This window comes from Bradysia coprophila, unplaced genomic scaffold (genome assembly GCF_014529535.1).
Source record: "Bradysia coprophila strain Holo2 unplaced genomic scaffold, BU_Bcop_v1 contig_138, whole genome shotgun sequence".
In the NCBI taxonomy this organism is placed as follows: domain Eukaryota; kingdom Metazoa; phylum Arthropoda; class Insecta; order Diptera; family Sciaridae; genus Bradysia; species Bradysia coprophila.
The window spans coordinates 5,109,886-5,137,178 of NW_023503409.1; the positions used below are offsets into that span (position 1 = coordinate 5,109,886).

Consider the following 27,293-nt stretch of genomic DNA (forward strand, 5'->3'; position numbering starts at 1 on the left):
TGACATATGCGAAGTGCTTTTTAACGTTACAATTGCGCAACGGTGATAATATTTTCATTTCAACATGGAGGAGTGTTTGGTCTCTTCGTAAAGCCGAGATCGGCAGTTTTATGATGATGTTAATTTTTTCTGTTAGAACTGAGTGCGAGAGTTACAGTTTTGGTCAAAGTTTATAAGGGGTAACAAATTGGCATAACAAACACAAATGAGCTACCATAACCCTGTCCCTAAATTGGAAAACCAACTATTTTACTATTTTTCAGGCATTTATAGTAGTTTTAACAAGTAATCTGCTTAAAAAACGACCAAAAGATTTTTTGTCAAAAAAATCTCTTTAAAAATAGCTCATATTTAACACAAAAATGGCACCTGGCCGCTTCGTTTGGAAAAATCCAAAAGAGGTTTCTTCGTAGTAGTGGCAAATTAAATACAAAACAATTATCCTAAAAAAAATTCATTTTCAAAACAAACTTTTGAAGATATCTAATTTAACTTGCAAATTCATAACTACCCTGAAGAAAAATTGGAAAATGTGTGGAAAATCGGAAAATTTAGGAAAATTCTAGGATCGCGAAAAAAAGCTTGAACCTTCCTCTTTCATTTGAGCGATATATCACTACGATAGGTAAAGAAATCAGTTCACTATAATTCATTCAAGTTGTCTCTACACTGAAAACTTTGAATAGGGGTGGAGGGGTTAAGGGTGGGTTTCTAAAGGGCTAGTAATCGTTTTTAGAATCTACATGTCTATATTAATCACTGGTCCAAAGCACACTATTCTACTATATTTGCACTATTTTTATGCCTTTACAAAGACATGGACCGGTACTATATAGAAGTGACTTTGTTGGGATTTCTTTTTTTTTGTTAGAAAAATATATTAATTACCTATTGCAATAAAAATGTTTAAAGACAATTTTTAAATGGTAGAAACTTGGTTATTACAAAATGGTGTCCAAATATACACGATAACAGCTAACCGCAGCTAGTTTTCGTCACTAGTTACAAAAAGTACTTTTTGCCACCAGTTGCTATTCACCTGTTAGCCGTGACATACGGTTGAATTTCTTCTCTTCCTTCAAAACATCACAACATTATTTTCAAGCTAATAATCAAAAGCACTAAAGAAACTAAAATTATTGTAACTCATTATGTACTATAACGACAAAGATTGCAGTTTTATTGAGTTTTCTGTGTACGCTTTACATGTTCAGTGTCCAGGTACTTGAAATAGTCAAACGAAGTGCTAATAAAATTCCAGACAAATATTTATTCGCCCATTCTAGGAAAGTGATATTTCGTTCGATTTAATATTATGGTTTAAACAATTGTCATACTTCCGGTGAGATCAAGATTAAATTCGTATTTAATTATATCGGCGCACCTGTACCTGCTGAGCAGGTATTGCACTAAAGTCAACGACATAATAAACCTCAACCATTTCGAAAATTTCGATTTACCGTTGCTGCCGTCAGAAAACAGTGAAAGTGCACTTTTTTTTAACTTAGCTTAGGTACAAAATTTAGTCGAAAATTCAACCAAAAATAAGGTTTTTATCAAAATGTAAACATAGTTGCGGTTATTCACTTTCGGACCACTGTATAGTAAGCTTCAATTCGGACTGTAAACCCAACATAATTTATATATATACTTTAAAGAAATGTATAAAGACGGTAGCGCAGCTTTTTACAAGAAATCTTAGTCAGTCGAGTTTATAACTCGCTATCGAGCACGAGTGAAAGAAATTCGTTGGGTTGTTAATTATACTCATATATGAACCATATAAACAATGTGCTGTGTGTTCAGTTAACTAAAAAAATAAATTCCGATACGACAACATTACAAATAATAATTTATTATACAAAAAAATTCGCTAAGAAGGTAAAATCCAATGTATACGTACTTGAAATTGTTTGCTATCGTGATTTTGAATGAACAAGAAAAAAATATAATAAAACTCAAACATTAATGAATGACATCAGTTCTATAAAGTGTATATTGATTGAATATCAACGGCGATTTAAGAAAAGTGAATTTAAATCATGCGGCTAAACAACTTTTATTGATAACTTAAAACAACAACATGTTAACATTATTTGTTTTCGAAAAAATTGTTGAACATTTACGTGGATGAGTCATAACATACAATTTTATACGTTACATAAAAGAACAAGTCCATTATTCACCGATTTTGAGACAATATTCGTGGAATTTTTATTAGTAATTTGATGGTTGAAAAAAGTGTGTATATGCAGTTTATAGCGGTTTTGATCATCTCGTATACATATATAGGCAATATAGGAACGAAACGTATATTCGCTGTTGAATGAATTACCAAAAAGTCTGCAGTGTTACTATAGTCAGTCAACAGTTGTATGTATCGTCGTTCGTACGCATATTATATTGTGCATTTGATTATTTAAAAAAACAAAAGTTCGTCTAGAAAATAAAAAGGAGCATATAACGTCTAATTGATACAAATTAAAATAAATTTAAGAAAATTGAATTCTCGTGCATTCGCGCATTGTGCATACAGAGTACCCAGAGTACCCAGAGTGATAAGAGCTTGTTAAGATTTAACTTATTAATGAATTGCATGGTGTGAGACTGTATGTGCTATAATTAAACGAAAGGAAATAACAATTAAATTCACATCGTTTGACAATGGATAACCAAAGGACTATTTTGCTTATTGCAATTTACATGATTCTATGTAATTGCGTGCGTGGATTCAATATATCGCCAAAACCAAACTATGTGTTCCAAGAACCGGATCTGAAAACGTTTATGCCAAAGACACAGAGCTCCTATTTCGGATACTCTATTAATTTAAGAACAAGCGGGTAAGTCGCATATCATCAAGTATGTAGAAGCTAAATCTCAGCAGTTTTGCGCTTTTGATAAGTAAATTCAGTTAGTCTTATTATCTTATCTGAAATTGTCGTAGAACCCATATCGTAAATTTGAACTAATCTAAGGTAAAAGGTAAATATTAGAAGACTAACTTAGCTCTGAGCTGACTTGATTGCCTTACTGTATCACTGAAAACAGAAAAGCGTCGACCCTCTTCACTAACTCCATTAATTTTTTTAAATATTTCTGGTGGGTGGGGTCATTTGACTCCACTAATTTTAAAAATATTTCTGCTGGGTGGGGAGAGAAAAGTGAAATTCCACAAGTTTTCAGATTTTGGGGGTCTGTTGTGGTCTGTAATTGATTCCACTATTATTTCGTTGAGCAAATAGAAATCTAAGTTTTTGTTAGACACGTGTTTGCAATAAGATTGAAATACTAAAATTTAAAATCTAGACTTTCATTTGTTAAACAAATTTTGTGTGGAATCACTTAATAATCACAACAATCAATCATGTCGAATTTCACTTTTCTCTCCCTGTACCATCAATTTTTTAAGTGTTGGGTCCACTGTATTGGGTATCAAATTTTTATCATAACTTATATGCCTTCTATCCTTCTATCTTTTTTTACAACTCCTGAACCACTAACATAGCCTCAGGATGTCTCTAGTTCACAAATGTCCGACTGAATAAAATGAGAACAAAATCTTGTACGGCAGTATGTCTGTCTCAGATTTTAACAACAACGAAAACACGATCGTTTGAAGACAATTTCAAAGAAATGCCATTCTGATTTTCTGATGAAAAGTATTATGAATCGAAAGAGAAAAATACCTATCTGGTGTTGTGTGTAAAACATATGAGTCACTTCATGCATAAATTGTTATGCGGTGTGTGACATATTGAATGTTGAAGGTTTTTTTAATTTTATTTAAACGAAACAAAAATGCATCACTTCCGTACGCCAGCAATCGATTTTTTTTTTGTTAATCCAAAAGAAACCCAAAAACTTTCAATTTTATTTATATTTACTACTGTTACAAATACCGGGCCAGCTATACATCTATGGGCTATATAGTTGAAACATATGGGTATCGTTAGTATCGAATGTTAGTGAAGATAACGCTCGTATCATGTTTGTTATTTTAAGAAATGTGTTTGTTTTGTGTACTTGTTCGATTGAATTTGAAAATATTGTATATACCAAAAGGTAGATAGCTTCTCCGCGATGTAATTACTTTGTTAATTACTTTTTAGAGTGAACACAAACATTTTTAAAAAGAGATAATTACCCAGAGTTGATCCCATTTACCTTTAGGTCTGTAATGGTTCGGAAATTAAGTGACGACGCGACATTCCTTCTGTATGTATGTATAAGTTGTCACGAATGCTTAAAAACAGTCGGTTCGTCTTCTATATTTAGAATATTATACAATCATCACGCAAGAGTTTAAAAAATTGAATGTCACTAACCATATTTTTCATTATCGTTACAATTAATCGGTCTATGACCGGATGTTACATGCAAAACAGAATAAAGTTTTTTTTTAAATCTTTATTTGGTCGTGTTTTAACGATAAAAACCCATTGTCTAGCAGTTAGTTCCTAAACTCGAGCCTGCACACAGAAAATGTGTGTAAATCATTCGATTCTGTTCTTGCTGAAATATACGTCTAACGATAACTAACTTTCTCGTATCATAATGCTGGTACATTGACCACTTCTGTATTATCGGAAAGGATGTAGTCGTTCTTTAAATCGACAGCTGATATAAATTTGAATGAATAATGAATGGGAAGAGTGGATCCGACTATACGAAAATGCTTTTTGAATTTGTTATTGTAACGAAGGTGATTCGAAATTTACCGTTTATTGGCGCTTTTAACATTCTTCTCGTATCTTGACTGCATTCTCTGGCGCCTAATTATAAAAACGAAAACCTTCAGCGATAAATATTGTAACTTGCATGAAGAAATTACATTTTTTCAGAGACCGAAAACACCGAAAAAAATGCTTAGAAATTTGCGTTATCTACTTTAACGTTATCTCACTCTGCTTGTCTGCTTAATATTTTTATTCGTTGCTAATGACCTTGAGGAAAAAGAATAAGAATTCCAGGCGCAACTTCTTTTAAAGCTTAGGGTACCCAAAAATGAAATGATATTAAATTCAATCGATTTTCCAGTGTGATGGTTGGCGCTCCACGAGCACAGTCTACGCTAGAAAGACAGCGAAAAGTGAATGAAACGGGTGCTATTTACAAATGCTCATTCCAATCGGCATCCTGTGAACCATACGTTTTCGACAATCTAGGAAATATCAACAACGAAAATAATATCTACACATTCAATAGCGAGAAGAAGGACCATCAGTGGTTGGGTGCATCCATGGATGGAAATATGTTAGACGATGAACGATTTGTTGTGAGTAAAATACTTACCTGAGCGGTTATGTTACAATATCCTATTCTAATCGAACTGTGTCGCAGGTATGTGCTCCACGAATGATAGCAGATTTAACAAACAATTACCTAATGCATGGTTTATGCTACCTGACACCAAACACTGCTGAATCAGCTCCTGCCAACTTACAAAAAATCGCTCCACTCAGAGTCAGAGGTAGGGCAACAAACAGATTTTAATTATTTGCATTACGCTCACGAGACCCGTTTATAAACAGATAAGCAACACCGCGCCATCGATAGTCAGAGGTATTACTACTACATGTACGGAGAACAGGGCATTAGTGTTCATATTACGGAAAACGACGAAGAGATCCTCATTGGTGCTCCTGGCGTTTTCACATGGAAAGGGACAGTAATTCGTTATAAATCAAGAATCTTAGACGATCTAGGCGGTCTAAGTCGACGAGATAACATGCAAAAATCCCCAATTCGAAAGAGAGATGTGCTCGATTTTGATATAGATGTGCCAAATCCGGCTCATTGGAATCAAGGCGACGATTCATACTTTGGCTATGCTTTAGCATCGGGATATTTTGAAGGTGCAGATACGCAGAAAATATTGTACGTAGCTAGCGCTCCACAGGCTAATTTCCAGCAAGGCGAAGTGTACATCTTCGATATTGTTGATCACTTCACAACAGAAAAGACCATCAAAATCTACCACACTTTTAACTCATTTCAAATGGGTGAATACTTTGGATATGCTCTGGCAGCCGATGACTTTAACGGTGATGGTTTTTATGATTTGGCGGTTTGTGCGCCGTTCTACACCAAAGAAAACAGTTATGAAAATGGAGCCGTTTACATCTATCAAAATTTGGGTGAGTCCACTCCAGGAAAGTGGAGCTCAAACTTTGTTTTACAAAGTGTATTACTATCGGACTATGAAAGTGGAGGAAGATTCGGCAGCAGCATTTCTAGATTAGGTGACATAAATCAAGACGGTTATAAAGGTGAGTTGGTATGAAAAACTAGGGTCGCTTAAGCTTTCGTCACTCATCCGACTTTAGCTGCTTGATTATGCAGTGGAACAATATAATGTTCGGATATAAATGGCAATTTACAAAATTTACAGATATCGCGGTTGGTGCTCCGTATGAAGACAATGGAGCAGTTTACATATATCTCGGCGGACCTAATGGTTTAATCACAAAACCTAGTCAAAGGCTTTCAGCACCGTATAATGCGAACGTTGCACCATTCTCTCCTCATATGTTTGGCCATGGGCTGTCGAAAGGCTCCGACATCGATCAGAATAATTATTTAGGTGAGAAAAGCCGGTAACTACAAACAGATTAGGATTTGAAACATGACGTTTTCCTAACAGACTTAGCCATTGGAGCACCGAACGCTGAAGCAGTGTATGTGTACAGAAGCTATCCAGTTGTTAAGGTTATCGCAAATGTACATCCCCTCAGCAAAGAACTGAAAACGACGGATAAAAAATTTAATTTCAAAGTGTGCTGGTCACTCGAATCAAAATACCAATTGCTAGACGCAACCAGTAAGCTTTAACGACTAAATTCGATCAAATGGATGTCAATATTAAGAGCTGACTGTCTTTTCAGGAATGAACATAATCATAAAAATTGATCCACAATTCGGTAGAGCAAATTTTGCCGATAAAACAAATCTGCTTGAATTCAATACAACGGCAAGATCTGCAGAGCAGTGTCAAGAGTATGACGCATCGGTTAAATTTTCGATTGCCGATATATTTAAGCCTATTGACATAGAAATGCATCACAGTATTTTAGACACAGTGCCGGACAGTGATGGTAAGTTCATTGTTATTGAGTCTTTTTCAGCGTGAATGAATGTGGGAAAGGTTATTACTTAGTTAGGCTATCAACTACTACAGCTAAAATCACTGTGCAAAAGATGCTAAATTTAAATCTTCTTTTTTTAGTATTTTGTTCGAACTGTGTGGCTGTGAGTCCATTCGACTCAAAAGTGGCACGCAATAAAATTGTGTTCAGCACTGGTTGTCTAAACGCTAAATGCGTTGCTGATTTGAAATTGTCGAGCACAGTTTTGGGACCGTAAGTATTTAACTTCAGCGGCATCCACAAATCCTCAGACTTCCGCAAAGGTCAAAATGTCCACTTCCTTTATCGTCACTTTTTAAACATTTCTCCATACATACCTTTGTGCCACATTCCCTAAATATCCTATCCCGCAAAGCCTAGAGGATCTATGGATCGTCCTTGTTTGATTGTTGTAATACAAACTCCATTACCTTTGATTTTTTTGTTTCCTATTAGTGTGCCATACATCTTAGGCAGCACGAAAGGAATAACGCTGGAGTACAAAATTGAAAATTTCGGCGAAACTGCGTACCTCGCTCAAATAAACATAACCATTTTCGACTTCGTTACCTTCATGAAAATTCCCTCGAGTTGCAAACTGGACAACAAGCAGCTTCTATGCGACATCAATAACGGTTCTCCATTGTACAAAGGCGATTTGGGATTCTTGAAAATCTCGCTGGATACGACCAAACTTGAAGGAACGCAGCTGCTTGTAAAAGCGAATGCGTTTAGTACAGGCGATGAGAGCAATGAGTCGGATAATAATGCTGACAGTCTAATTCCACTTGGTGAATTCAGTGATGTTGAAATTTCGGGGTAAGATTTTTGTCGGAATACCAAATCCGAGATAGATTTTCATTGCTGTTCTTTCGTCCGATATGATTTTGTAGGAAGGCAAACAAACCAGTTCTTAGTCTGCAAGACGGATTGAAGCTGGAAAATATTTCTCACACTTTCGAGGTAAAGTTAGACCTTTCGTTGTGGCTGACATGTTGTGTACAATCGCATTTACTTTTAGATAAGAAACAATGGTCCGACATATCTGAAGCACATCGACGTAGTCCTATCAATTCCAATATCATATCAAAACAGTTACACCTTGCTTCGAACTGATGTCATTTCGTTCTCTAATATCACAGTGAAGGTAGATGGCCGCGGTGATACCATTTGCTTAACATTTTGTTGACTAAAAATTCCATTCCACAGAGTCAGTACAACAATCAACAGTTCGAGATCGAGTGGTCGCAAAACAACACAATTTTATTCCAAAATCCGATTGAAACTTCTTCCCAGTCAGTGCCGTATATCGCAGAAAATATGAATGGAATGGATTACGACCCATCGAAAATTGGATCGGAAATTGATCTGACTGGTGGCGTTATTGCAGGTATGTCGTTCGTCATTTACAACGGCTTAATAATGAGTACAGAACTAATTATGATCTCTCTATTCACTCAGACGAAGCACTACTGTCAATGGACCACACGCGCCGTAGACGAAACGCTCCGAAGTACGAAAAATCCCCTCGATACTACAGTCGATACACCCGATCGATTTTAGATGGTCACGATATTAACCGTCGAAGCGTTTCGAATCACGACGATATTATTTTGACCAGTCTTCCGCCAAACAGAACGATCATCTTCGACTGTTACGATTCCGAAGCCAGTCTATGTGTACAAGCCAAATTTTCGGTGAATAATTTCCAAGTCGGAAACACACCGATTGTGATTCAACTTAACTTCAGCGTAGATCTGCACAAAATCGATAAAATTGTTACCGACAATCGGGACATCTTTGTCATTCGTCCTTCGATTGAACTGCTACGAAGTGACGATGAAGAAGGGTAAATATTGATGCGTCAGACAATTAAAAAGTCAATTGACTCAATTTCTTCCTTTGCAGAAAAACAATGCATGTGGTACAGTCCCATGCGTATACCATCATCTCAAAGTATCAGACATTTGAAACACCAATCTGGGTGTACGTTGTATCAGTCATTGGAGGCATTTTGACTCTTATATTAATCACGTATGCCCTCTATAAGGTTAGTGTTGATTGGCAAGCAAATTTTCTTCTCAATTTCACAATGGCTTTTGATTTCAGTTTGGCTTTTTCCGACGAGAAAAGAAAGAAGAACTAAAGAAGCTTGTACGACAAAGTTATGCACTGGCTGAACAAACTTCTGATGCTGACGAAGCCAATTAAGATTGTTGTTAAATAAAACGAAGACTTTTCCAAGATATGAAATTGATCGCGACATCGTGATTAGTGTTATGAGTTTCGTCCTGTATTCAATTTATTTGTAGCCATTTTCAATATATTTATTAACTGTCGCTGTTACAATGTAATTACGAACTTATTATGCCGTGTGATATTTTGAATAATTTATGTTTTTTTGTATCTCTAGAGATCTTAAGTCAAGTGAGACTGATGTAATGTTTGTGTTGAATAAATTGCTGAATGTTTTTGCTAAACAATAAAGAAAAATATTTTTAATTGACGAAAACTACAAGATCGATAAAAAAGATTGAATTTTCGTTAGCCTGCCTCACACAGCTAATCAATCACTTCACGTTTCAGCAAGAAGGAGGTGAAACCTTACACAATAATCATCTGTTATCGGCAGAAACGACAAAAATAAGCGATGTCCAGCAGCCATTTTCATTATATATATCGAAATTCTATCATCGTTGCTGTTGATTTACGACTTATGACTAACGTTAAACAAATCTAAGGGTGTTGGTAATATTCTCGGACCTTTAACGAGTAAGTCAGTACAGTCATGATACGCTCTTTAAGAGAATCACTTCCCATTCTCTCGCGTTATCATCTAAAAAACGTATAATGGACAACACTAGTAACAGCCAGGTCTTTTTTGTCATAGTCCGATTCACGATAAAGTACCTAAAGACGCTGTTTCGTTCCGCTGATCTCAAAATTCAAGTCGTAAATAAACAGCAACGTCCTTAGATTTGGGTAACGTATGTCATAAGTCGTGAATCAGCAGCAACAATTAAAACCTAGCATCACAGGACGACCTGGGTTATGGCAATGTTGCCGTATTTCTTGGGCCACCCTTAATTACACCAAATGAATTTACATCGATAAAATCAGAATAATTGACTGATACATTACACATTCAATTCAATTATTGCAAATTAATTTCAAATTGAAACTCGGTTGTGCAACACATCGCTCAACGATAAAACAAGAAATTTAAAAAATTCATCCTTGATTTTCCTGCGTTAAAATTTTCGCACGCTTTTGACAACAAATACGTTTTTTTATTAAAAAATTTTTTTTATAAAGAAATTATTCTAATTAGTTTTTAGATTTATAACAAATCAAATATGTTTGAAACGGCATTAGCATCGTCATTTTCAAACGTTTTCAAAATTGATGCACAGTTTCCTCTCTGAATTTCTATTGAATATTGTTGTATCAAGAAATTTGTCGAGCGCTTTTCTCCAGTTTTTTGTTGCAACAGTTTTCCGATTTTATTTATGAATTTCTTAGTGTCCTCTCCCATTGGCCCGAACGTTTCGAAAGCGATAGGAGTGAATATGTAGTCACGTTTCAATGCCATGTAGTGATTATGTTTATGACGTTCTGATTGATCTGCGACCGAGCCAGCGATTTTCGCTGATTGGGCCAGGTATGATGGAGCAACGTTGTCGCTAACTGTAGCATCCCAAACCAAAGATTTTCCTCGTTCCCATGGAGTGATGGTTACACCGTCAACGCGCTTTCCGTCCGATCTGCTTATTCCAGGCGGTTCTAGCATGCTCGGGAAATCGATTTTAGATAAGGCATTCAAGGTTATTTTATTGAATCCTACATGTCTCGGAATTCTGCCAGCGCTCCTAATGCATGATAAACCGTGGTGGCCGTTTTCTTCGACAGTTTTTCCACATCGGCAAGTGTGTTTTTCGCATACTTTCCCTCCCAAACGTATGGCAATCGCAATTCGAGCTGTACTGTTGTTCAAAAGTAGGCCCAACTCAGACGACGGTATCACTTGCAACCACTTTGACGATTCGTTTTTGGATGATGCAAGTAAGCGTGCTCTATCTGTTTGGTCAGCATTGCTCAACAATGTTTCGAAAATTAATTTCATATTCGGGTAATCCCAATTTGTTTGGTTTTCACGTTTTGCTTCTGTGTCTGGTACCAGGCTGGACGGCAGATCATCGATCAATTTTTTGATTTCGGTGTCAACGATGTCCAAATTCAGTTGACCTAATAAAACATTTGATAAATTTTTTGATTGAAAAATTGAAGAAAGATATGCGGGAATCGCCAAATCTTCAAGTTTTCTTATGCCAATTCCAGCCAACGAATAAGGTAACGTTGTTTGTCTCCAAACTTTCGGGGTCATTTTAATGTTGCAAATATTTTCCAATGTTTGTCGAAAAAGTTCATCAACTTCTTCCAGAAGATTTTCAAACATGAAAGTTGGACAAGTTCGTAACAGATAGATGAATTTCGGCGATGACATGCAATATCGGAACAGGCACAATGCGGGGTGGACATCTAGGAGTATTGGTTACTCGGCTGTCCGTATACAATGTTTATAAGGTAAATGATGGAGAGTTGACCTAAATTGGCAAAACTCAACTTTGAACTCAAATTTTTCGGTGATTTCGGCAAGAAATAAAGAAATTCTACTTTCATTTCTAAGATTTGTCTTTTGTTTTCTTAATAAACGTAAATTTAATTAATAATTTGTTGTCTAACTAATTAAAATTATTGAATTAATAAAAATACAGAGTTGTCCTAGGGGTATCTTGAGTGGTCCTATGGTTAAAATTGTGAGTTGTCCCAGAGTTGGATCGGTTATCCGAAAAACCGAAAATTTCGGTTCGGATTAAACCGAACCGAGAACTTCGGTTCGGATTGAACCGAACCGAGAATTTCGGTTCGGATTGAACCGAACCGAGAATTTCGGTTCGGATTGAACCGAACCGAGAATTTCGGTTCGGATTGAACCGAACCGAAAACTTTGGTTTTGTCGAAAAACAATATGAAATGAAGGCAGACTCGTCAAAATTGATTGATTTCATTATGAACTAACCAAAAAGAAGTAAATGGAGCAATTGCATGATACTTTTATTGAGAATTAAATCTCATAAGTTCTTGTCAAATTCGTTTTCTCACAAAAATCGCATGCAATTGCTCCATTTACTTCTTTTTGTTTAGTTCATAATGAAATCAATCAATTTTGACAAGTCTGCCTTCATTTCATATTGTTTTACGACAAAACCAAAGTATTCGGTTCGGTTCAAACCGAACCGAAAATTTCGGTTCGGTTCAATCCGAACCGAAATTCTCGGTTCGGTTCTATCCGAACCGAAATTTTCGGTTTTTCGGATAACCGATCCAACTCTGAGTTGTCCTAAGCTGGTTATAATAAGAATATTTGTTTTTAAACAGATTTCACTGAAAATCATCTGATTATGCGTTTTCCTACAATAAGTATACACTTTGATGTAAAATGACAATAATACTCGTTTCATCTCATTTTTGTGCCTTTTTCTGTGGAATTATGGATTTATTGGAGAATACTTGCTTTTGTGCTTCATTTCTTTTACATTAGACGCAAATAACATTTAAAAAACATTCGACATTTACGCAGGCCCGGACTGGCCATACTGGAATTCGGGGGATTCCCGATGGGCCTTTTGTGTGAGAATTTTTAATTTGTGGGCCTTTTTAAATTGAGTTGCATGGAACCCCCAATGGGTTTTTCGAGCCAGTCCGGTACTGCATTTACGTGGGTTTCAAAATACCACTCACGATTTTCAATAGGACAACTCTACGTATGCAATGTTTCCTTCACCACTTGATTAAAGGCCAACACACATTAGCATCTAGTGTCATCGGGAATAGGATATTTCTATTGTTTAAATCAGCTAAAATCAGTTAAAACCGGTTTTAACAATAGAAATATCATATTCCCAACTGACACTAGATGCTAGTGTGTGTTGGCCTTTAAAAAAACGTTTTCTCAACTCAGTGACGAAATGTGAAACTTCTGTTGCTTTTCTTGAGAAAAACATTGAATGCAACTCGGTGATATATGCTTGTTTAGGCAACGATGTATATGTATACAACGATAAACCCGAGGATAAACCATTTGATAGTGTGAAACTTTCTAGTATTTCTAGTTTATAGAATTCTCTTTGAATTAACAACGAAGGGAAGAATTAGTACTATGGACTCCTGGATAGTAGCAGGGCCAGCAGTCAGTACACAAACTTACATTATTACCTGTTAGTGATGTACACCTGGCAAAGTTATTTCGATAAAACATCAGTTGGTTGGAAAAAGGATTTGAGGAAAGTTTAGTAAGCATTCATTCCAAATCTACTGATCCTTTTGAAATGATCCTTTTAAGGTGAAGGAAAAGAGTCACTAAGTTTTTCGCATATTTAAATAAAGAAAAAGAACTCTGGTGACATTTCTAAGTTAACGGTAACGCCCAAACTATTTTAATGATCCATTTATCGTAAAACATTTGTTATCGAATCTATTAAATCCACATCCTCTTCACTGCAATTTGCCAAAAGCCACAACTCGTTACCATTTCATCAATTCCTATGTGTAGACGAAGTAGTAAATGTGTATCATTCAAAATTTATCAAGAGAAACAATAATTATACCACAGCAAAACTGTGGTTTCTCTCGTTGCTAGGGTATTCTCTGTTTACGATCGAATTTACGAGAAAAATGAGTTCCATGTTATATATACTTGGAACATTCACAACATTCAATTAGTTAGCATTCAATTCGTTCAACGTAAACGGGTTACAGGTAATTATTGTCTGAATGTGAATTTTCTGTTTTTGTGATACATTCGGTTCTGCAAATCATCGTGTGATAGCAGTTAAATTTGGTAGACATTTATCAGCTCGGTTATCGTGTCAGAGAAATGATATAATATGAGATAATAATTTGATGGTTTCGTCGATTGAATTAGTGTAAAACTTAGTAAATTTTGTTTGCCATTCAGTTAATAAGTTGAATTTTAAGTTGGCAGTTGATCAAAATACATTTTTTTCGTTGTTTTCAGATTTTTCTAAAAATAATCACAATCAACAAAATGACTTTAAAAATCGTGATATTCCTCGGGTCAACCAGAAATAATCGTATGGTTGACAGAGTTTGCGCTTATGTAAAGACGATAGTTGAAAGGAAGGGCATGTGTCCGATAATTATGGGTATGTTACCATTTCAGTCAAGTTGTACTCTTTTCATGAATGAAAATTGTCTCAGATCCAGCAAAAATGCCATTTGAAATTGTAAAAGCTCCTTTACATTTTTATCCGAATCCGGCTGATGCACCACAGTGGCTTCGTGACACTAATGATGCGATTAAGGAAGCCGATGGTTTTCTTATGCTTTCACCAGAGTACAACTATACTCTTTCTCCAGCTTTAACGAATATGATCGACCACTTTCCACCATCATCTTACCGACATAAGCCAGCCGCAGTCGTTACTTATTCCATGGGTAATTCATGAAGAAATTTGTCAGTAAAATCCTTAGAGACAACAATTGTACATATTACAGGTAATTTCGGAGGAATCGTTTCGTCTATAGCAATTTTGCCATTTATGGTAGCACTCGGCTTAGTACATATACCATCTGGAGTAACCATACCAACGGTTCAAAATAGTTTCAATGAGAATGGAGAAACTACTGACGAGGGGATAGTTCGCAGAGTAGACAAACTAGTCGACGAATTAAAATGGTATGCCGAGGCTTTAAATGACAAACGAGCAGTGTGTGCACCACCGTCTTAATTATGTATAATTGAAAAATGTTCATAATAAAATTAAGACAAAAAATGTTGAATTTTTTGGACCAATAAAATTTATCGTTTTACTACAGATTATAAAATGAACTGAATTTGTTTGCTTACATGGACCAGCTGGTCAAACAACTGACACAAAATAGTGAACGAAAGGTGATAAAAAGTTTGTCAAAAATCTAAGCTCATTTGTTATCTACAACGATGACGGAAATAAGTAAAGAGCTCATGCATAACTAATGCAATTTTATATAGAAATGGCTATGGTAGAACAAATGAAGTAAAAGATTTTCAATTATAGGCAATACTTCAAACAAAAGATGTAATGAAGGACACGCTTTTTATTTGTCTGAATTTAAAGAAGGAACGAACACAATATTACAGTTTATTTTTAAGGCGATTCTTTAACGCAAGTTAAAGACCACAGAACAACGTATCATTAATCTTTCTGTCTTTCGCGAATTATGGAATGTGTATGTGAACGACTCAGCTGTAATCATAATCAATTCCCTGTACTACACACCATTCATAACATAAACTCTACGCAATTGTTGATATCAGTTTATCAGTTGCATTTCGATAAGAGAAACGACGAACAACCTGCTATGTGTTGTCGGTGAATATATTTTTTTATCAAATCGTCAAGGTGTGTCAAAGCTGTGGTTGAGTAATTTGTGAAAATCGAAATTAGTCACTTTCTTGCATTTGTTAGGACTGAGACTAAACTCCGAACGTTCTGAAAGTGCTAGTTTCGGAAGCAATAGTATAAGATGGCTTTCAATACAATATTGTTAGCTGCAGTTCTATCGGCGGTTATTTTTTGTGTAACAGCGTTTAACTTATCGCCCAAACCTAATTACGTGTTTCGCGAACCGAGTCTCTATACGTTTAAGGAAAAATCGCGCAGCTCATATTTTGGATATTCAATAAACTTAAGGCTAAGCAGGTAAGTCATGGGAATAGTGTAATAGTCGTTTGTGACATCGAGTTCAAAGTGCTCCTTAGGGGCATCTGAAGGCTTCTGAAGTGTCGATTTTTCATAGATGGTCTACGCTTTTGATCCCATTACCCAGGTTATTAAAACATAAAAAAACGTAACAGCATTAGAGAAATAGACGACACTGTTGTTTGTACGATGCGATCTCGGCGTTGTCGTAAAAACTACCTAAAGATTCATTATCTTTGAAGTGTTTTAGTTGGAGCTCCTCGTGCACAGTCAACGCTCGAAACGCAACAAAATATCAATGAAACAGGAGCTATTTATCGTTGTACTTTCGAACCATCTGCTTGTTCGCCGTATCATTACGATGAACTTGGAAATATTGAAGCACAGGACACTGGTGATCAATTCACCCGTGAACGAAAAGACCATCAGTGGCTAGGAGCGGTTATGGATGGTAGTTCTTCGGACGATGATCGATTCATTGTGAGTCCCAAAGTTTATAGCTCCTAGCTCGTAGAACTAAATTTTGTTTATTCCCTAAGGTCTGTGCACCAAGGCTTATTAGAGATTTATCGAACGACAATTTGTTGCATGGTTTGTGCTATTGGTCGCCTAACACAACTGATGTCAGCCCTCTCGATGTTAGAAAAATCGCACCATTTAAGGAAAAAGGTACCGGAATATTCTACCTGAATATTGAGATTACTAACACTACAACAATGTAACCTCCTGTAGGCAAACAAACATTTGCTGGTGATTTGTTTTATTATACGTTTGGCGAACTGGGATTGAGTGTACATGTTACGGAAGATAATACAATTTTGATAGGAGCACCAGGTGTTTTTAATTGGAAAGGTACCGTAGTTCGTTTCTCATCAAAGTCACAGGATGGTAGTGGGGGCTTAAGCCGTAGAGATGTTTCTGGGAAGTCAACGATCCACAAAAGGGATGCCATGTATTATGATACTGATGTTCCCAATCCAGGTTATTATTTGGGCTACACTTTGACGATTTTTGTTTGCTAACATTTCGCAATCAATTCAGGTCTGTGGTCTCAAAGCAATGACTCCTATTTCGGTTATGCCGTGTCGTCTGGATATTTTGAGGGAGTTGATTCAAAGAATATTTTATACGTTGGAAGTGCTCCACAGGCGAATGGTCAAAGAGGAGAAGTGTACATTTTTGACATTGTTCCAGTGGGAACACCGGTCTTTTCCACCGAAAAAACGATTAAAGTCTATCACACATTCTCATCGGAACAAATGGGAGAGTATTTTGGTTATGCCTTAGTGTCGGAAGACTTTAACGGCGATAAATTTTGCGATATCGCCATAGCTGCACCATTTAATGCAAAAAAAGATAGTTATGAGAATGGTGCAGTGTACATCTATGAAAATCTAGGTGAAACAGCATCTGGAAAGTGGAGCGCTGGTTTTTCTCTTAAATCAATTTTAAGATCTGATATTGAAAGTGCTGGCGGAAGGTTTGGTATGGCCATTTCAAAAATAGGAGACATTAATCAGGATGGTTTCAATGGTAAAACTATTGCAGATAGTCGAGTTGAATAAACTGATCAATTCTTTTACATCAATTACTCTAAGACCTGGCTGTAGGCGCTCCGTACGAAAATGAAGGGGCTGTCTATATCTACATAGGCGGACCAGATGGACTTGCCAATAAACCAAGTCAAATAATTTACGCGCCACCATCACCTGAAAGTGTACCAATTCCACAAACGTTTGGCCAATCTCTATCAAAAGGTGCCGATATTGATGGAAACTTGTACTTAGGTGAGGATGCAGGAAAGTATGTTAAAGTTGAAAGATTTAAAGATTTCAATCTTAGATCTTGCCGTTGGATCACCAAACGCTGAAATGGTCTATGTGTTCAGAGCGTATCCTGTTGTTAAAATTGTTGCAAACGTTATTCCTCTCACTAAAGAACTTCAAGTGACCGACACTTCTTTTAAATTTAAAGTGTGCTGGTCATTAGAATCTAAATTTGAGTTGCAAAATGATACAGGTAGATCTAGCACTCTTCTCGTTGCCCTGGACCATAAAACTACAGAATCAAATTTCAGGCATAATGTTACAACTGAAATTGGATCCAGATTCTCGTCGTGTAAACTTTGCAGAAAGTGGCATCAACGTTTTAGAAGTAAACACAACGGCCAATACGATCGAATCTTGTTTAGAGTATGATGCATCTGTGAAAGTCATATTGGAGAATGTGTATGAGCCAATCGACATTGAGATGCACTATCAACTTCTGAATCCAGTTCCTCACTCAGACGGCGGTACTGAACCAATTCGAAAAAAATGAATGAGAAAACTAACCGAAATCATATTTCAGCATTTTGCGATTACTGCTTGGCTGTTAATCCAGACGACCATAAATTGGCGTCGAACAAAATAGTGTTTAATGTAGGATGTGCAAGTGAACGATGCGTGGCTGATTTAAAGCTAACGAGTTCGGTTATTGAAAGGTTTTAATTTTCAATTTTATTTCGTCCGATTATCTCTAAAATATTTTCTAAAAATTGTCCAGCCTACCCTACATTATTGGTAGTTCGAACTCCTTATCGATCGAATACTTAGTCCAGAATTTCGGTGAAACTGCCTATTTGGCACAAATTCGAATAACAATATTCGATGGTATTACGTTCAAAAAAACTCCAGCAAGTTGCACAAACCTACTAAATACCAAGGAATTATTGTGCAACGTCAACAATGGTAGTCCACTATTCAAAGGCGATGAAGGAAAATTGAGAATAGATCTGGACACAACCAAGCTGGAATTAGTAGATTTCATTGTTAGGGCGTACGTCTTCAGTACCGGAGACGAACTGAATGAAACCGACAATTATGTGGAAAATGTCATTCCCTTAACTGAATTTAGCGAAATAGAAGGATTAGGGTAACAGATTTGATTGAGTGCGATTGAAATTCTAAATTAAAAAATCTTTCGTTTAGTCAATCATCACTGCCAATCATTGTTCTAGAGGATGGCATTCGAAATGAATCAATCACCCACATATTTGAGGTAGGTTAATAAGATACCCTTGAAGCAACTGCAATTAGAATTTCATTTATCGACTCTCAGATTAGGAACAATGGTCCGAGTAATTTGCAACAAATTGAACTAACTTTATCGATTCCTGTTGCATTGATTGACAAATGGACTCTCGAACCGGTTTACATCATTGGAGTAAAAAATATAACCGTGAAGGTAAGGCCACTTGGGCTTTGACTGTTCTTCACTCTAATGCAAAACATTTTCTGATCAGTCAACATACAACAACCAAAAAGTGGATGTAGAATGGCTTGAACATAATCTGCACTCGCAAAATCTGGTTGATGACAACCCTTTACCGAAAACTTTCTTCTCACCCGTAGCAGTTCCATCCGACAACATGAATGGGAACAATTATGATACATCAAAGGTTGGAATGGAATATGATCTAAGTGGTGGAATGTCGAGTTCAGGTACTTTGTTATCAATAATTGAACATTCCAACTGCTGTTCCAGTTGGGCGGTTGGGGGTTTCAAACACTCTTTATGAATATTATGTCAACATCACTGTCCCTCTAATGTAAATTCGAATTTTCAGATCAACTTTTGCAAGAGGAATATCGTCGACGTCGTCGACGAAGTGCGAACTTTAAGCCAAATCGTTTTTACAATCGGTACACTCAGTCAGTGATGGAAGAGTACCAATACGACGCAAAAAGTAGATCGCGCAGAAGTATGTCATTTAAGGACGACAACATGTTAACCGGTATTTCGTTGAATCGAGCCACCATATTTGACTGTTACGATGACTCCGAAGCAATTTGTGTGGATGCAAAACTTGTGGTTAGCAATTTCGTCAGCAGTAACAAACCAGTTCAGTTGAACATTAAATTTGATCTGGATCTGAGCGTTATTCGTGAGTGGTTCATCAAATTAATCACATCGAATAGGATTTACCCTTTTATTTATCCGCAGAAAACATTGTTACCGACAGCAAAGACATTTTTGTTATAAAACCTTCGATTGAGATAAGTAAAACGGGCGATGAGGATGGGTATGTTTCTAAAGATCGCATTTACGATTTAAAACGAAAACATTCGACGAAATTGCATTATTTCCAGCAACGACATCAATGTTATTCAAACACATCCTTATACCATAATTTACAAAAATCGAATTTACTCGACACCGTACTGGGTTTACATTGTGTCGGTTCTTGGTGGACTACTAGCATTAACGCTGATTACGTATGCGATGTATCGGGTACGAGAGGGAAACAATAGATTACGAGAAAATCGTCTCACACTTTTCGTCTTCCATATATGTTTCAGTTCGGATTCTTCAAAAGAACCAAAAAGGAGGAATTGGAGCAAGCTGTTCGACGTAGTCAGAGAGTGCCTATGGCAGAACAAACAGGTGATAATGCGGAAAACCAAGCGGAGCAGTAAGAGCAAGAAAGACCGACATTTATCGCATCTAAGTTCTTAAGTGCGTTTTGTTGTAAGATATTTTGTAGGTGCAGACCTAGTGAACTGATTATTATCGTTAATTTGTTGAATTAGATGAAGACATTTTCTTAAAATTTTCTTGTTGTTTATTATGTTTATGCCCGATGGTTCGCGGATCTCAGAACGAAAGGGGGTACACAATAAATTCTTGCCTTCCCCAGATGTTAAAATTCGGCTTCAAAATTTCTATTAATTTGAAGGATCCTATTTGCTACTTACTTCAAATCGCCTCAATTAAACTGCTGAATATATTTCCCTTCGAACACTAACACAGCATCACCGGTCTTATAAACGCAATCGCCATCAAATTCAACCATGAGATCTCCTCCCGGCAATCTAATTTTCGCCTTATTGTTTTGCACTAATCCCCTCCGAATTGCCGCAATTAGTGTTGCACAAGCTGCACTACCACATGATTCCGTAATACCTGTCCCACGTTCCCAAATGCGTACCCGTATTTCATTGCCGTTCAGAACTTGTGCGATGCTAACATTGATTCGGTTCGGGAAGAGTGAATGATTTTCGATTAACGGTGCCACCTTCTCAAACGGTACGCTGTTGACATCGTCGACAAAGTATGTTAAATGTGGATTGCCGATATTGGTGGCTGTTGGTGATTTCAGATCGCCGATATCGAGATTGATGGTGAGTGTATTTTGTGGTTCCAATAAAGGAATATCTTGCCAGTGGGTCAGCGGTTTTCCCATATTGACTTTAATTTGACCATCACATAAACGCTCACCATATACGACTCTATTGGACAACTGTATTGATGCATGAGGTGACTTGTCTGATGTTATTAGCCAGAAAATACAGCGCACTGCATTTCCACACATTTCAGCCATGCTTCCATCCGGATTGAAAATTTCTATTTTACACGTTTGTGTGCCAGATGAATAAATAAAAATGGTCTGGTCACAGCCAATTCCACGCTTTCGATCAGCAATACGAATAACGTCGTTGTTAGGATAGATATGCTCGCGACAGTCGATGATTACGAAATCGTTGCCGGTACCATGCATTTTTATGAATGGAATCTTAATGGAATTGTTCATGTTTGCGAATATTTGGTGACAAAATGGTTTACGGTGCACGGAATTTCGACATTTTCTTTCATACTGAGATATGAATGGTTCAATTGTGACTGAAAACAAGATAGCTCTTTATCTCACTATTGCAGAGGCGCCGACAAAAGAGGTAAAGCATCAATTAATGAAGGTCGCAGCGATGAAGAATATTGCAATTATATGAAACGAATTACTGTTCGTTCTTTTGTGGTGACGGTGAAGAAAGTTGAAGAAAGTGAACTTTTTACAGCAATTTTGTACAAAAGCGAGAATGGACAACGGATGATTATCCGAAACGTTTGTGAGATCTTTCAAAAAAATCGACCACAGCGCCACCTATTCATTTTCAAAATGTTCGATGCAGTTCGTGTCTTTGCCGTTTAAAGCCTTTAGAGTGGAAAATAGAATTAATAAGCGAAGCAGTAGTTACTGATCAGTAGAATACTTCTCCTTCTGAATTTGGCTTGATTTTACAATGGACATCCAAGTTGTTGGTGACTGCATAGAATAATTTGGTTTCCATTTAATATTTCACATCGTTTTTATTAGTCTCTATAGTAAAGAATACTTTCTTTCAAATAAAATTTTCTGAAGTTTTCTTAAACTCTTAAATGAGATTTTAACGGTACAATAGACTCTTTAAAAAAGATAGTAATGAAGTTTTATAGTAAATATGCAACGGGAAGATATATTATACTTAAATATACAGTTTTCTTTTAAGATTATAATTCATTTTGTGAATATTATTATAGGTATATAGTTCATCTTTCTCTATTGAGTTTTACATGATCAGATCATCGGATATGATAGTTACGCCATTTAGAAACTATTTTACTTTCACATTCCTTTCTTGTCGATTAATCATTTTTATCACATAAGAAGATAAATTAGAATCACTGAAGAGCTTGATATAACACAACGATTGATAAATTTAATTGAAATTCGGTTGAGAGACTAAGTACAATTTTCAGTTTTGAAGCTTAACAAGTACTCTCACCTTCTTTTTGGTCTTAAAGACGTTTAATTAAGATATTCTTGATATTCTTGCACAGTGACATAAAATGAATTATCGACAAAGATGTGGTTACAGTAGATATGTTGTTCGGTAAGTTTAAACTAAAAATTGAAAATTTTTGTCTGTTGAAAAGGTACCAATAGAATCAAGGGTTTTTTACTAACAGGTGAACCACTCACCTGTCATTAGGTACTGTGAAGATTGAAAAAATTCTGCTGATTTTATAATCTCAAGTTATCCGTTATTGTCAACAACGAAGGTATTAACCGATGAGTCGCTCGTAATAGCCAAATGTTTGTAGTAAGAAGATTTGTTAACTAACACTGATCGATAACTTAAACAAAAGAAGTAACAGATTTAACCGTGATACAGTAGTGATAGGTTTACCGTTCACAACATGGATAATAGTAATTAGAGTGAATCATTGCTGACGATCTAATATTTGTGAATGAAAAATTCGGAAAATTTCACTAAAATCCTTTACATGCTTCAGACATTATTTCCAAACAATCTGTCATGAGTCTGTTCAATAAAAAGCATCTATTTGTCAAAATTTGTGTGTGCCTTCGTGATGAGCTCAGAAGTGTCTTAACCTGTTCTTTCAGAACCTTGGATGATCTGACGATTATGTGTCACATGTCGTATGATTTATTTGATAAAAATGATTTATTTTGCAGTTTAATGAATTTAACATACCACTAATGAAGTCACCTACTGACCTACATTGAACTTTGAAAATAAACTCTGTTCCGACCACACTTTTTTGACATCCTTATGAGAGCCAAACTTAGTCGCTCAGGTTGTTGGAATTTAACCCGGAGTATTACAGACAGTTTCGATGGATTAGTAACGTATCAAGTATCTTTGTTGTTACTTCTATCACTAATATTTTATAAAAATATCTTCTCCTCTTTTGTGCTGACCACCAATGGCAGTATTAAATGCAGTTCATCAAAGTGCAATAAACCCTGATTCTTGGTACAGTCAAGAAAATGATAAATTATTTTGTTTTACGTTTCGGTGGATTAACTTTGTTTTTGATTTCAATTTTATCGACCATTACTCATTCATGCTGTACAGAATAATACTCGAAGTTGAGTTGAGTTTCATCAGAATGGCATGTCCATTTCCCGGTTCGATCTTTCTTTAACAAAAAAAAAGATTCCAACAATTTCATACTTCGTTCCCCGTCATTCTATTAATTATTACGATATTCAGTCTTGTATTCAACGGTGTTAAATGATGCAAGATGCTTTGCTTTACTTGCACAATGAAAGAAAAATGATTCAAAAGATCTGCCTTTTTTTCCAGAATTTAGACTTAAAATTGTTAAGTTAGTTGACTTTTAGTGTTGAGAGAAGGTACATTTTGAAGGTATTTTCTACGACTAAAAGTGTGATTCTGGGTTCATTCTTTTTAAAAGTAATTATTTGGTTCTAGAATAATTCTTTAGCATGCGAGTAAAGAATTCATTAGTTTTAATCACTCAATTTCAACAATCAATATAAATCTTCTTTAACTTTTTATCCAACTCCTCGAAATTTTGAATTTCGATTTTTTATTTCGTCAATTTTAGGTAATATTAGATTTCGCGCGGTATTGTCACTAATTAACGTTTTTAATTTTATTGATTTTTTGCTTTTCAAATTTTTTTTTTATGCTGAATACACTTAGTAATGTGGATTACATTTTTATAGTTTCTAATACATTTTTGTTTTGCTATACTAAGCTTTCTTATTATTTTGCCAAAGTTATTTTACTCAAATCCACTAACTCATTTATTTTTTCAACTGTGCAGTTTTAGGCCGGTCTTAGCTTAAACCCAAGCTACAAAATTAGTGAATTTCATAGACCGGTAGCTTGAAGGCAAGAAACAAAGTAAAATTATGAAAACAATAAAAGATTAACAAAAGCAAACAATGGAAGTATAATACTGAACACATAATTTTAATTTACTACGTTATTCACCGTTGGTAGTTATATCAAATAAGTTCCCCAATTAGCAAAAAAAAGCATGGCTAGAAAATTTTATAGAAATAATTTTTTGCTTTTTAAAATTTGAATTTTAGCGAATTTCATCGTTATTCTATCCTATCGTCAAAACGACAAAAAATAGTCGTCTGAGAACGGGAAAAAAAATATTTACCATTTTGAAGCTGTACTCAAATCTGCCTCCCCTAGGTAAATTTTGTGCATTAATTAACAAAGTTCAAATAAATTTTTCAAACCACCATTTCAATAATCTATTACTTCACTCTCACATAATAATCGATGCAAATCTTTGTTATTAACATGCATTTCACGGCTCGGAGGTCACGGCTTTTTTTAGGAATTTTAATTCTGAAAAAGTTCCGAAAAACGTCGAAAAATAATTTCTGAATTTTGTGGATCTTTTTCAGAATTTTTCGGAATATTCAGAATTAAAATTTCTAAAAATATGCCAAGTGGGAGGTGATGTGATATACCAAATCAGAAGTGCGGTGACAGGAAAGTTCGATACAGACGCCATCTACTCCTTTCATTAAAATCAATTACATGGAAATTCAGGCTATCTATTTTGAGATAGGCACAATATTTTGACACCCGTCTGAAAGACATTACCTCCTTAGCTTGCATTTCACTATATGATTCACTACAAGGGAGAGCTCAGTGCATGTGTGTCATCGTTCTCGATAACAGACGACGGGCAGTTTCTGCAGGGGTGCTGAGTATGCATAGCCATACTAGGAGTGACAAATTTTTTAAACAAAGAACTGGGACAAGAGGACGTGTACCATAGATGGATTTAGACCAGAGTAGTTTAACGTTCCCGAGCTGTTTGCTAAGTCTCAGGCTTTTCATATTTGATATCTACACTGTAGATTCTACTGATGAATGTGTTTGTTTATAGAACGTAAGAGATTTTGTCATTTTATCGTGATGTTCACGTCATTCCTAGAAGGTTTGTCTTCAAGTTATGGAATTTTTCAGTAATATCACAAGTGGAACCGTTGATAAGGTCTCAATGTCAAAGTAGCTGGCCACGGCAGGAAACTATGGAATGACGTAAAGAGTAATAAAGGTTTGCTTGAATGCTTCCTGCATGTTGGCTGTGTTAGTTCTCTGTCTGATGTGTAAGGGGATCGATCAATCAGTGCCTTGTCCTTTTTTATTTCTTCCGACCACAACAACAACAAAAAAGGCCATCCAAAAATTAAATATAAAAAATATATTTTAAACCAAAAGACTATAAAAATAAATTGGACGAAATTAAAAACTAATTTAAGTACCTAGCTGACACGAAATCAATCAAATAAATATTTACAACGCAAGGCAATTATTATTATTAAAGAAAAATCTTTCACTTAAATATTAATGACAAAAAGACAGTAACTTGGCCTGAACGGTAACCACAAATCTGAGTAAAAAAAATAATTATTATTTTTGCTAAGAGTGTTCTCCTGGTTCTATTCATTATCTATTCGGGATCACTAAGAATGACTAACGAAATAACAAAATAAAACAAAAATGGATTTGAAATCAAAAAAGAGAGAAAAACTTTTAAAATAAACGCCACTAGCACATGGTTTCATTATACGGTGGATCTTTATCGTCTTCGGTACTACTTTTAATATTCGACGACAATTTGGCAATTTCATCTTGCACTAAATTTGTGCTTATCGTTGGAATGGTTCTGTCATCCTTCGATTCATCCGTACTAGTCGAACTACTCTCCTTCAACGCACCGATCAATTTCGAATTCGTGTTTGACGGTTTCAAGCAACTTTTCTGGACGCCACTTTCAATGATCTTTGGTGACAATTGACCTTGATCCATGCTGAACTGTTTCTTCAGACCACCGCGCACCTCATTTATCGAATGGCGAATTTCGCCGAACTTTTTAACATTGCAGTTAATGATCGGTACATTATCCTTGTCATCGACGTAATCCCCGTCAATAACAGTTACATTATGACTATTGTCTGTGTCGATAGACAATTCTAGTGTTAGAGGATTGTCTACGTTGAATGATCCAGTGAACGAAGGATTTGTTTCATTTGAACTTTGTTTGATCACTTGGTACGGTTGCAGCGAATATTCGGTTTCTGTGCTAGAATTTTTCTGAATGCTGTCTGAAGACGATTTGAATGGATGAGGAATGGGTTCTGACATCGAGGGGATGAGATAGTTTTGGGATGTCATGACTCGGATCGTCGAATGATCAGCCGATAAATTGCGATTGACTGTAGACGTTCGGTCGACGCGAAGTTCATACTCAGCTGGATCACTATCCGGGTCATTCGATTTTGATGGAGTCACTGGAAGTTCAACGGCGGTTTCACGACGAAGTGGATGTCGATTTGGTAGATCCAGTGATGATCCCTAAATTGGAAAACAAAAATTGTTGCATGAGTTACGGGTATAGTCTGGGTAAGGAAGGTCTAAGTTCATAGTAGCGACGTCAACTTTTTAGTGGAAGATCCACGTATGCGAAATCTCTTACCTCAAAATTATCGTCTGTTTCTTCGATCGATCCGCGGTTATAGAACAATCTGGACAGCATCACATAATCATTTTCTTCGCATTCCTTCAAATGCTGCCGTTCAATCAGTGCCGCAATTTCAGCCTTTGACATGTCATGCACCGTTTTGTCCGAATCACGAATAGAAAGAGTTGGTGATGTTATTGTCTGACAAATGTTCTCTAACTCATCGGTAATGGATGTGTATTGAGTGTGGAATTTCATTAGAAGATTCCTGTTAGGCTTGACTGATACAACTTTAACAGGAGCTGAAAAAGATACAATTTGATTTTAGATGACA

At 36.0% G+C, this 27,293-nt stretch overlaps 5 protein-coding genes across 12 annotated transcripts in view; 3 read left to right on the forward strand and 2 right to left on the reverse strand.

Moving 5' to 3' along the window:
• Positions 1–1,694: 1,694 nt before the first annotated feature.
• Positions 1,695–9,614, forward strand: LOC119073447 (integrin alpha-PS3). Its single transcript, XM_037178940.1, has 15 exons — positions 1,695–2,843; positions 5,041–5,278; positions 5,344–5,473; positions 5,535–6,272; positions 6,395–6,586; positions 6,647–6,823; positions 6,888–7,097; positions 7,229–7,361; positions 7,584–7,946; positions 8,021–8,090; positions 8,149–8,274; positions 8,337–8,517; positions 8,589–8,976; positions 9,036–9,177; positions 9,237–9,614. The coding sequence occupies exons 1-15, from the start codon at positions 2,665–2,667 to the stop codon at positions 9,336–9,338; spliced, it is 3,369 nt and encodes a 1,122-aa protein (XP_037034835.1). The 5' UTR covers positions 1,695–2,664; the 3' UTR covers positions 9,339–9,614.
• A 4,210-nt stretch (positions 9,615–13,824) lies between these two features.
• On the forward strand, positions 13,825–14,939 carry LOC119073644 (FMN-dependent NADPH-azoreductase-like). Of its 2 annotated transcripts, none has more exons than XM_037179243.1 (4): positions 13,825–13,946; positions 14,206–14,353; positions 14,409–14,645; positions 14,706–14,939. In XM_037179243.1, the coding sequence occupies exons 2-4, from the start codon at positions 14,236–14,238 to the stop codon at positions 14,936–14,938; spliced, it is 588 nt and encodes a 195-aa protein (XP_037035138.1). In that variant the 5' UTR covers positions 13,825–13,946; positions 14,206–14,235; the 3' UTR covers position 14,939. The 2 variants fall into 2 exon arrangements, with proteins under 2 accessions (XP_037035138.1, XP_037035137.1); XM_037179242.1 differs by having other exon boundaries at positions 13,944–14,067.
• A 629-nt stretch (positions 14,940–15,568) lies between these two features.
• Positions 15,569–20,460, forward strand: LOC119073446 (integrin alpha-PS3-like). Its single transcript, XM_037178939.1, has 17 exons — positions 15,569–15,892; positions 16,135–16,372; positions 16,432–16,561; positions 16,625–16,873; positions 16,934–17,425; positions 17,491–17,679; positions 17,735–17,911; positions 17,970–18,185; positions 18,242–18,374; positions 18,437–18,805; positions 18,862–18,931; positions 18,992–19,117; positions 19,176–19,374; positions 19,500–19,817; positions 19,877–19,955; positions 20,023–20,164; positions 20,233–20,460. The coding sequence occupies exons 1-17, from the start codon at positions 15,717–15,719 to the stop codon at positions 20,347–20,349; spliced, it is 3,420 nt and encodes a 1,139-aa protein (XP_037034834.1). The 5' UTR covers positions 15,569–15,716; the 3' UTR covers positions 20,350–20,460.
• A 35-nt stretch (positions 20,461–20,495) lies between these two features.
• Positions 20,496–21,534, reverse strand: LOC119073606 (diaminopimelate epimerase-like). The gene has a single exon (XM_037179180.1). The coding sequence runs from the start codon at positions 21,462–21,464 to the stop codon at positions 20,640–20,642; it is 825 nt and encodes a 274-aa protein (XP_037035075.1). The 5' UTR covers positions 21,465–21,534; the 3' UTR covers positions 20,496–20,639.
• Positions 21,535–25,712: 4,178 nt separating this feature from the next.
• The window catches only part of LOC119073431 (transient receptor potential cation channel trpm), a 54,933-nt gene continuing 53,352 nt past the window's right edge, over positions 25,713–27,293 (reverse strand). For all 7 annotated transcript variants that reach the window (XM_037178910.1, XM_037178909.1, XM_037178908.1 and 4 more), the window contains 2 exons: positions 26,975–27,261; positions 25,713–26,853 (listed from right to left, as the gene is read on the reverse strand). In XM_037178910.1, coding sequence (XP_037034805.1) covers positions 26,047–26,853; positions 26,975–27,261 — 1,094 coding nt within the window. In that variant the 3' untranslated portion in view covers positions 25,713–26,046. The remainder of the gene's footprint in view (positions 26,854–26,974; positions 27,262–27,293) is intronic.

What these genes read in the sequence shown, in the direction of transcription:
- LOC119073447 (XM_037178940.1), top strand. Translation starts at nt 2,665, where the DNA reads ATGGATAACCAAAGGACTATTTTGCTTATTGCAATTTACATGATTCTA. An exon ending in CGCTCCACTCAGAGTCAGAG is followed by an intron (nt 5,474 to 5,534) that starts GTAGGGCAACAA and finishes GTTTATAAACAG; the next exon opens with ATAAGCAACACCGCGCCATC. An exon ending in TCACGTATGCCCTCTATAAG is followed by an intron (nt 9,178 to 9,236) that starts GTTAGTGTTGAT and finishes TTTTGATTTCAG; the next exon opens with TTTGGCTTTTTCCGACGAGA.
- LOC119073644 (XM_037179242.1), top strand. An exon ending in CATGTGTCCGATAATTATGG is followed by an intron (nt 14,354 to 14,408) that starts GTATGTTACCAT and finishes AAATTGTCTCAG; the next exon opens with ATCCAGCAAAAATGCCATTT. An exon ending in AGTCGTTACTTATTCCATGG is followed by an intron (nt 14,646 to 14,705) that starts GTAATTCATGAA and finishes TACATATTACAG; the next exon opens with GTAATTTCGGAGGAATCGTT.
- LOC119073446 (XM_037178939.1), top strand. Translation starts at nt 15,717, where the DNA reads ATGGCTTTCAATACAATATTGTTAGCTGCAGTTCTATCGGCGGTTATT. An exon ending in ATAAACTTAAGGCTAAGCAG is followed by an intron (nt 15,893 to 16,134) that starts GTAAGTCATGGG and finishes TTATCTTTGAAG; the next exon opens with TGTTTTAGTTGGAGCTCCTC. An exon ending in TAATCAGGATGGTTTCAATG is followed by an intron (nt 17,426 to 17,490) that starts GTAAAACTATTG and finishes AATTACTCTAAG; the next exon opens with ACCTGGCTGTAGGCGCTCCG.
- LOC119073606 (XM_037179180.1), bottom strand. Translation starts at nt 21,464, where the DNA reads ATGAACAATTCCATTAAGATTCCATTCATAAAAATGCATGGTACCGGC.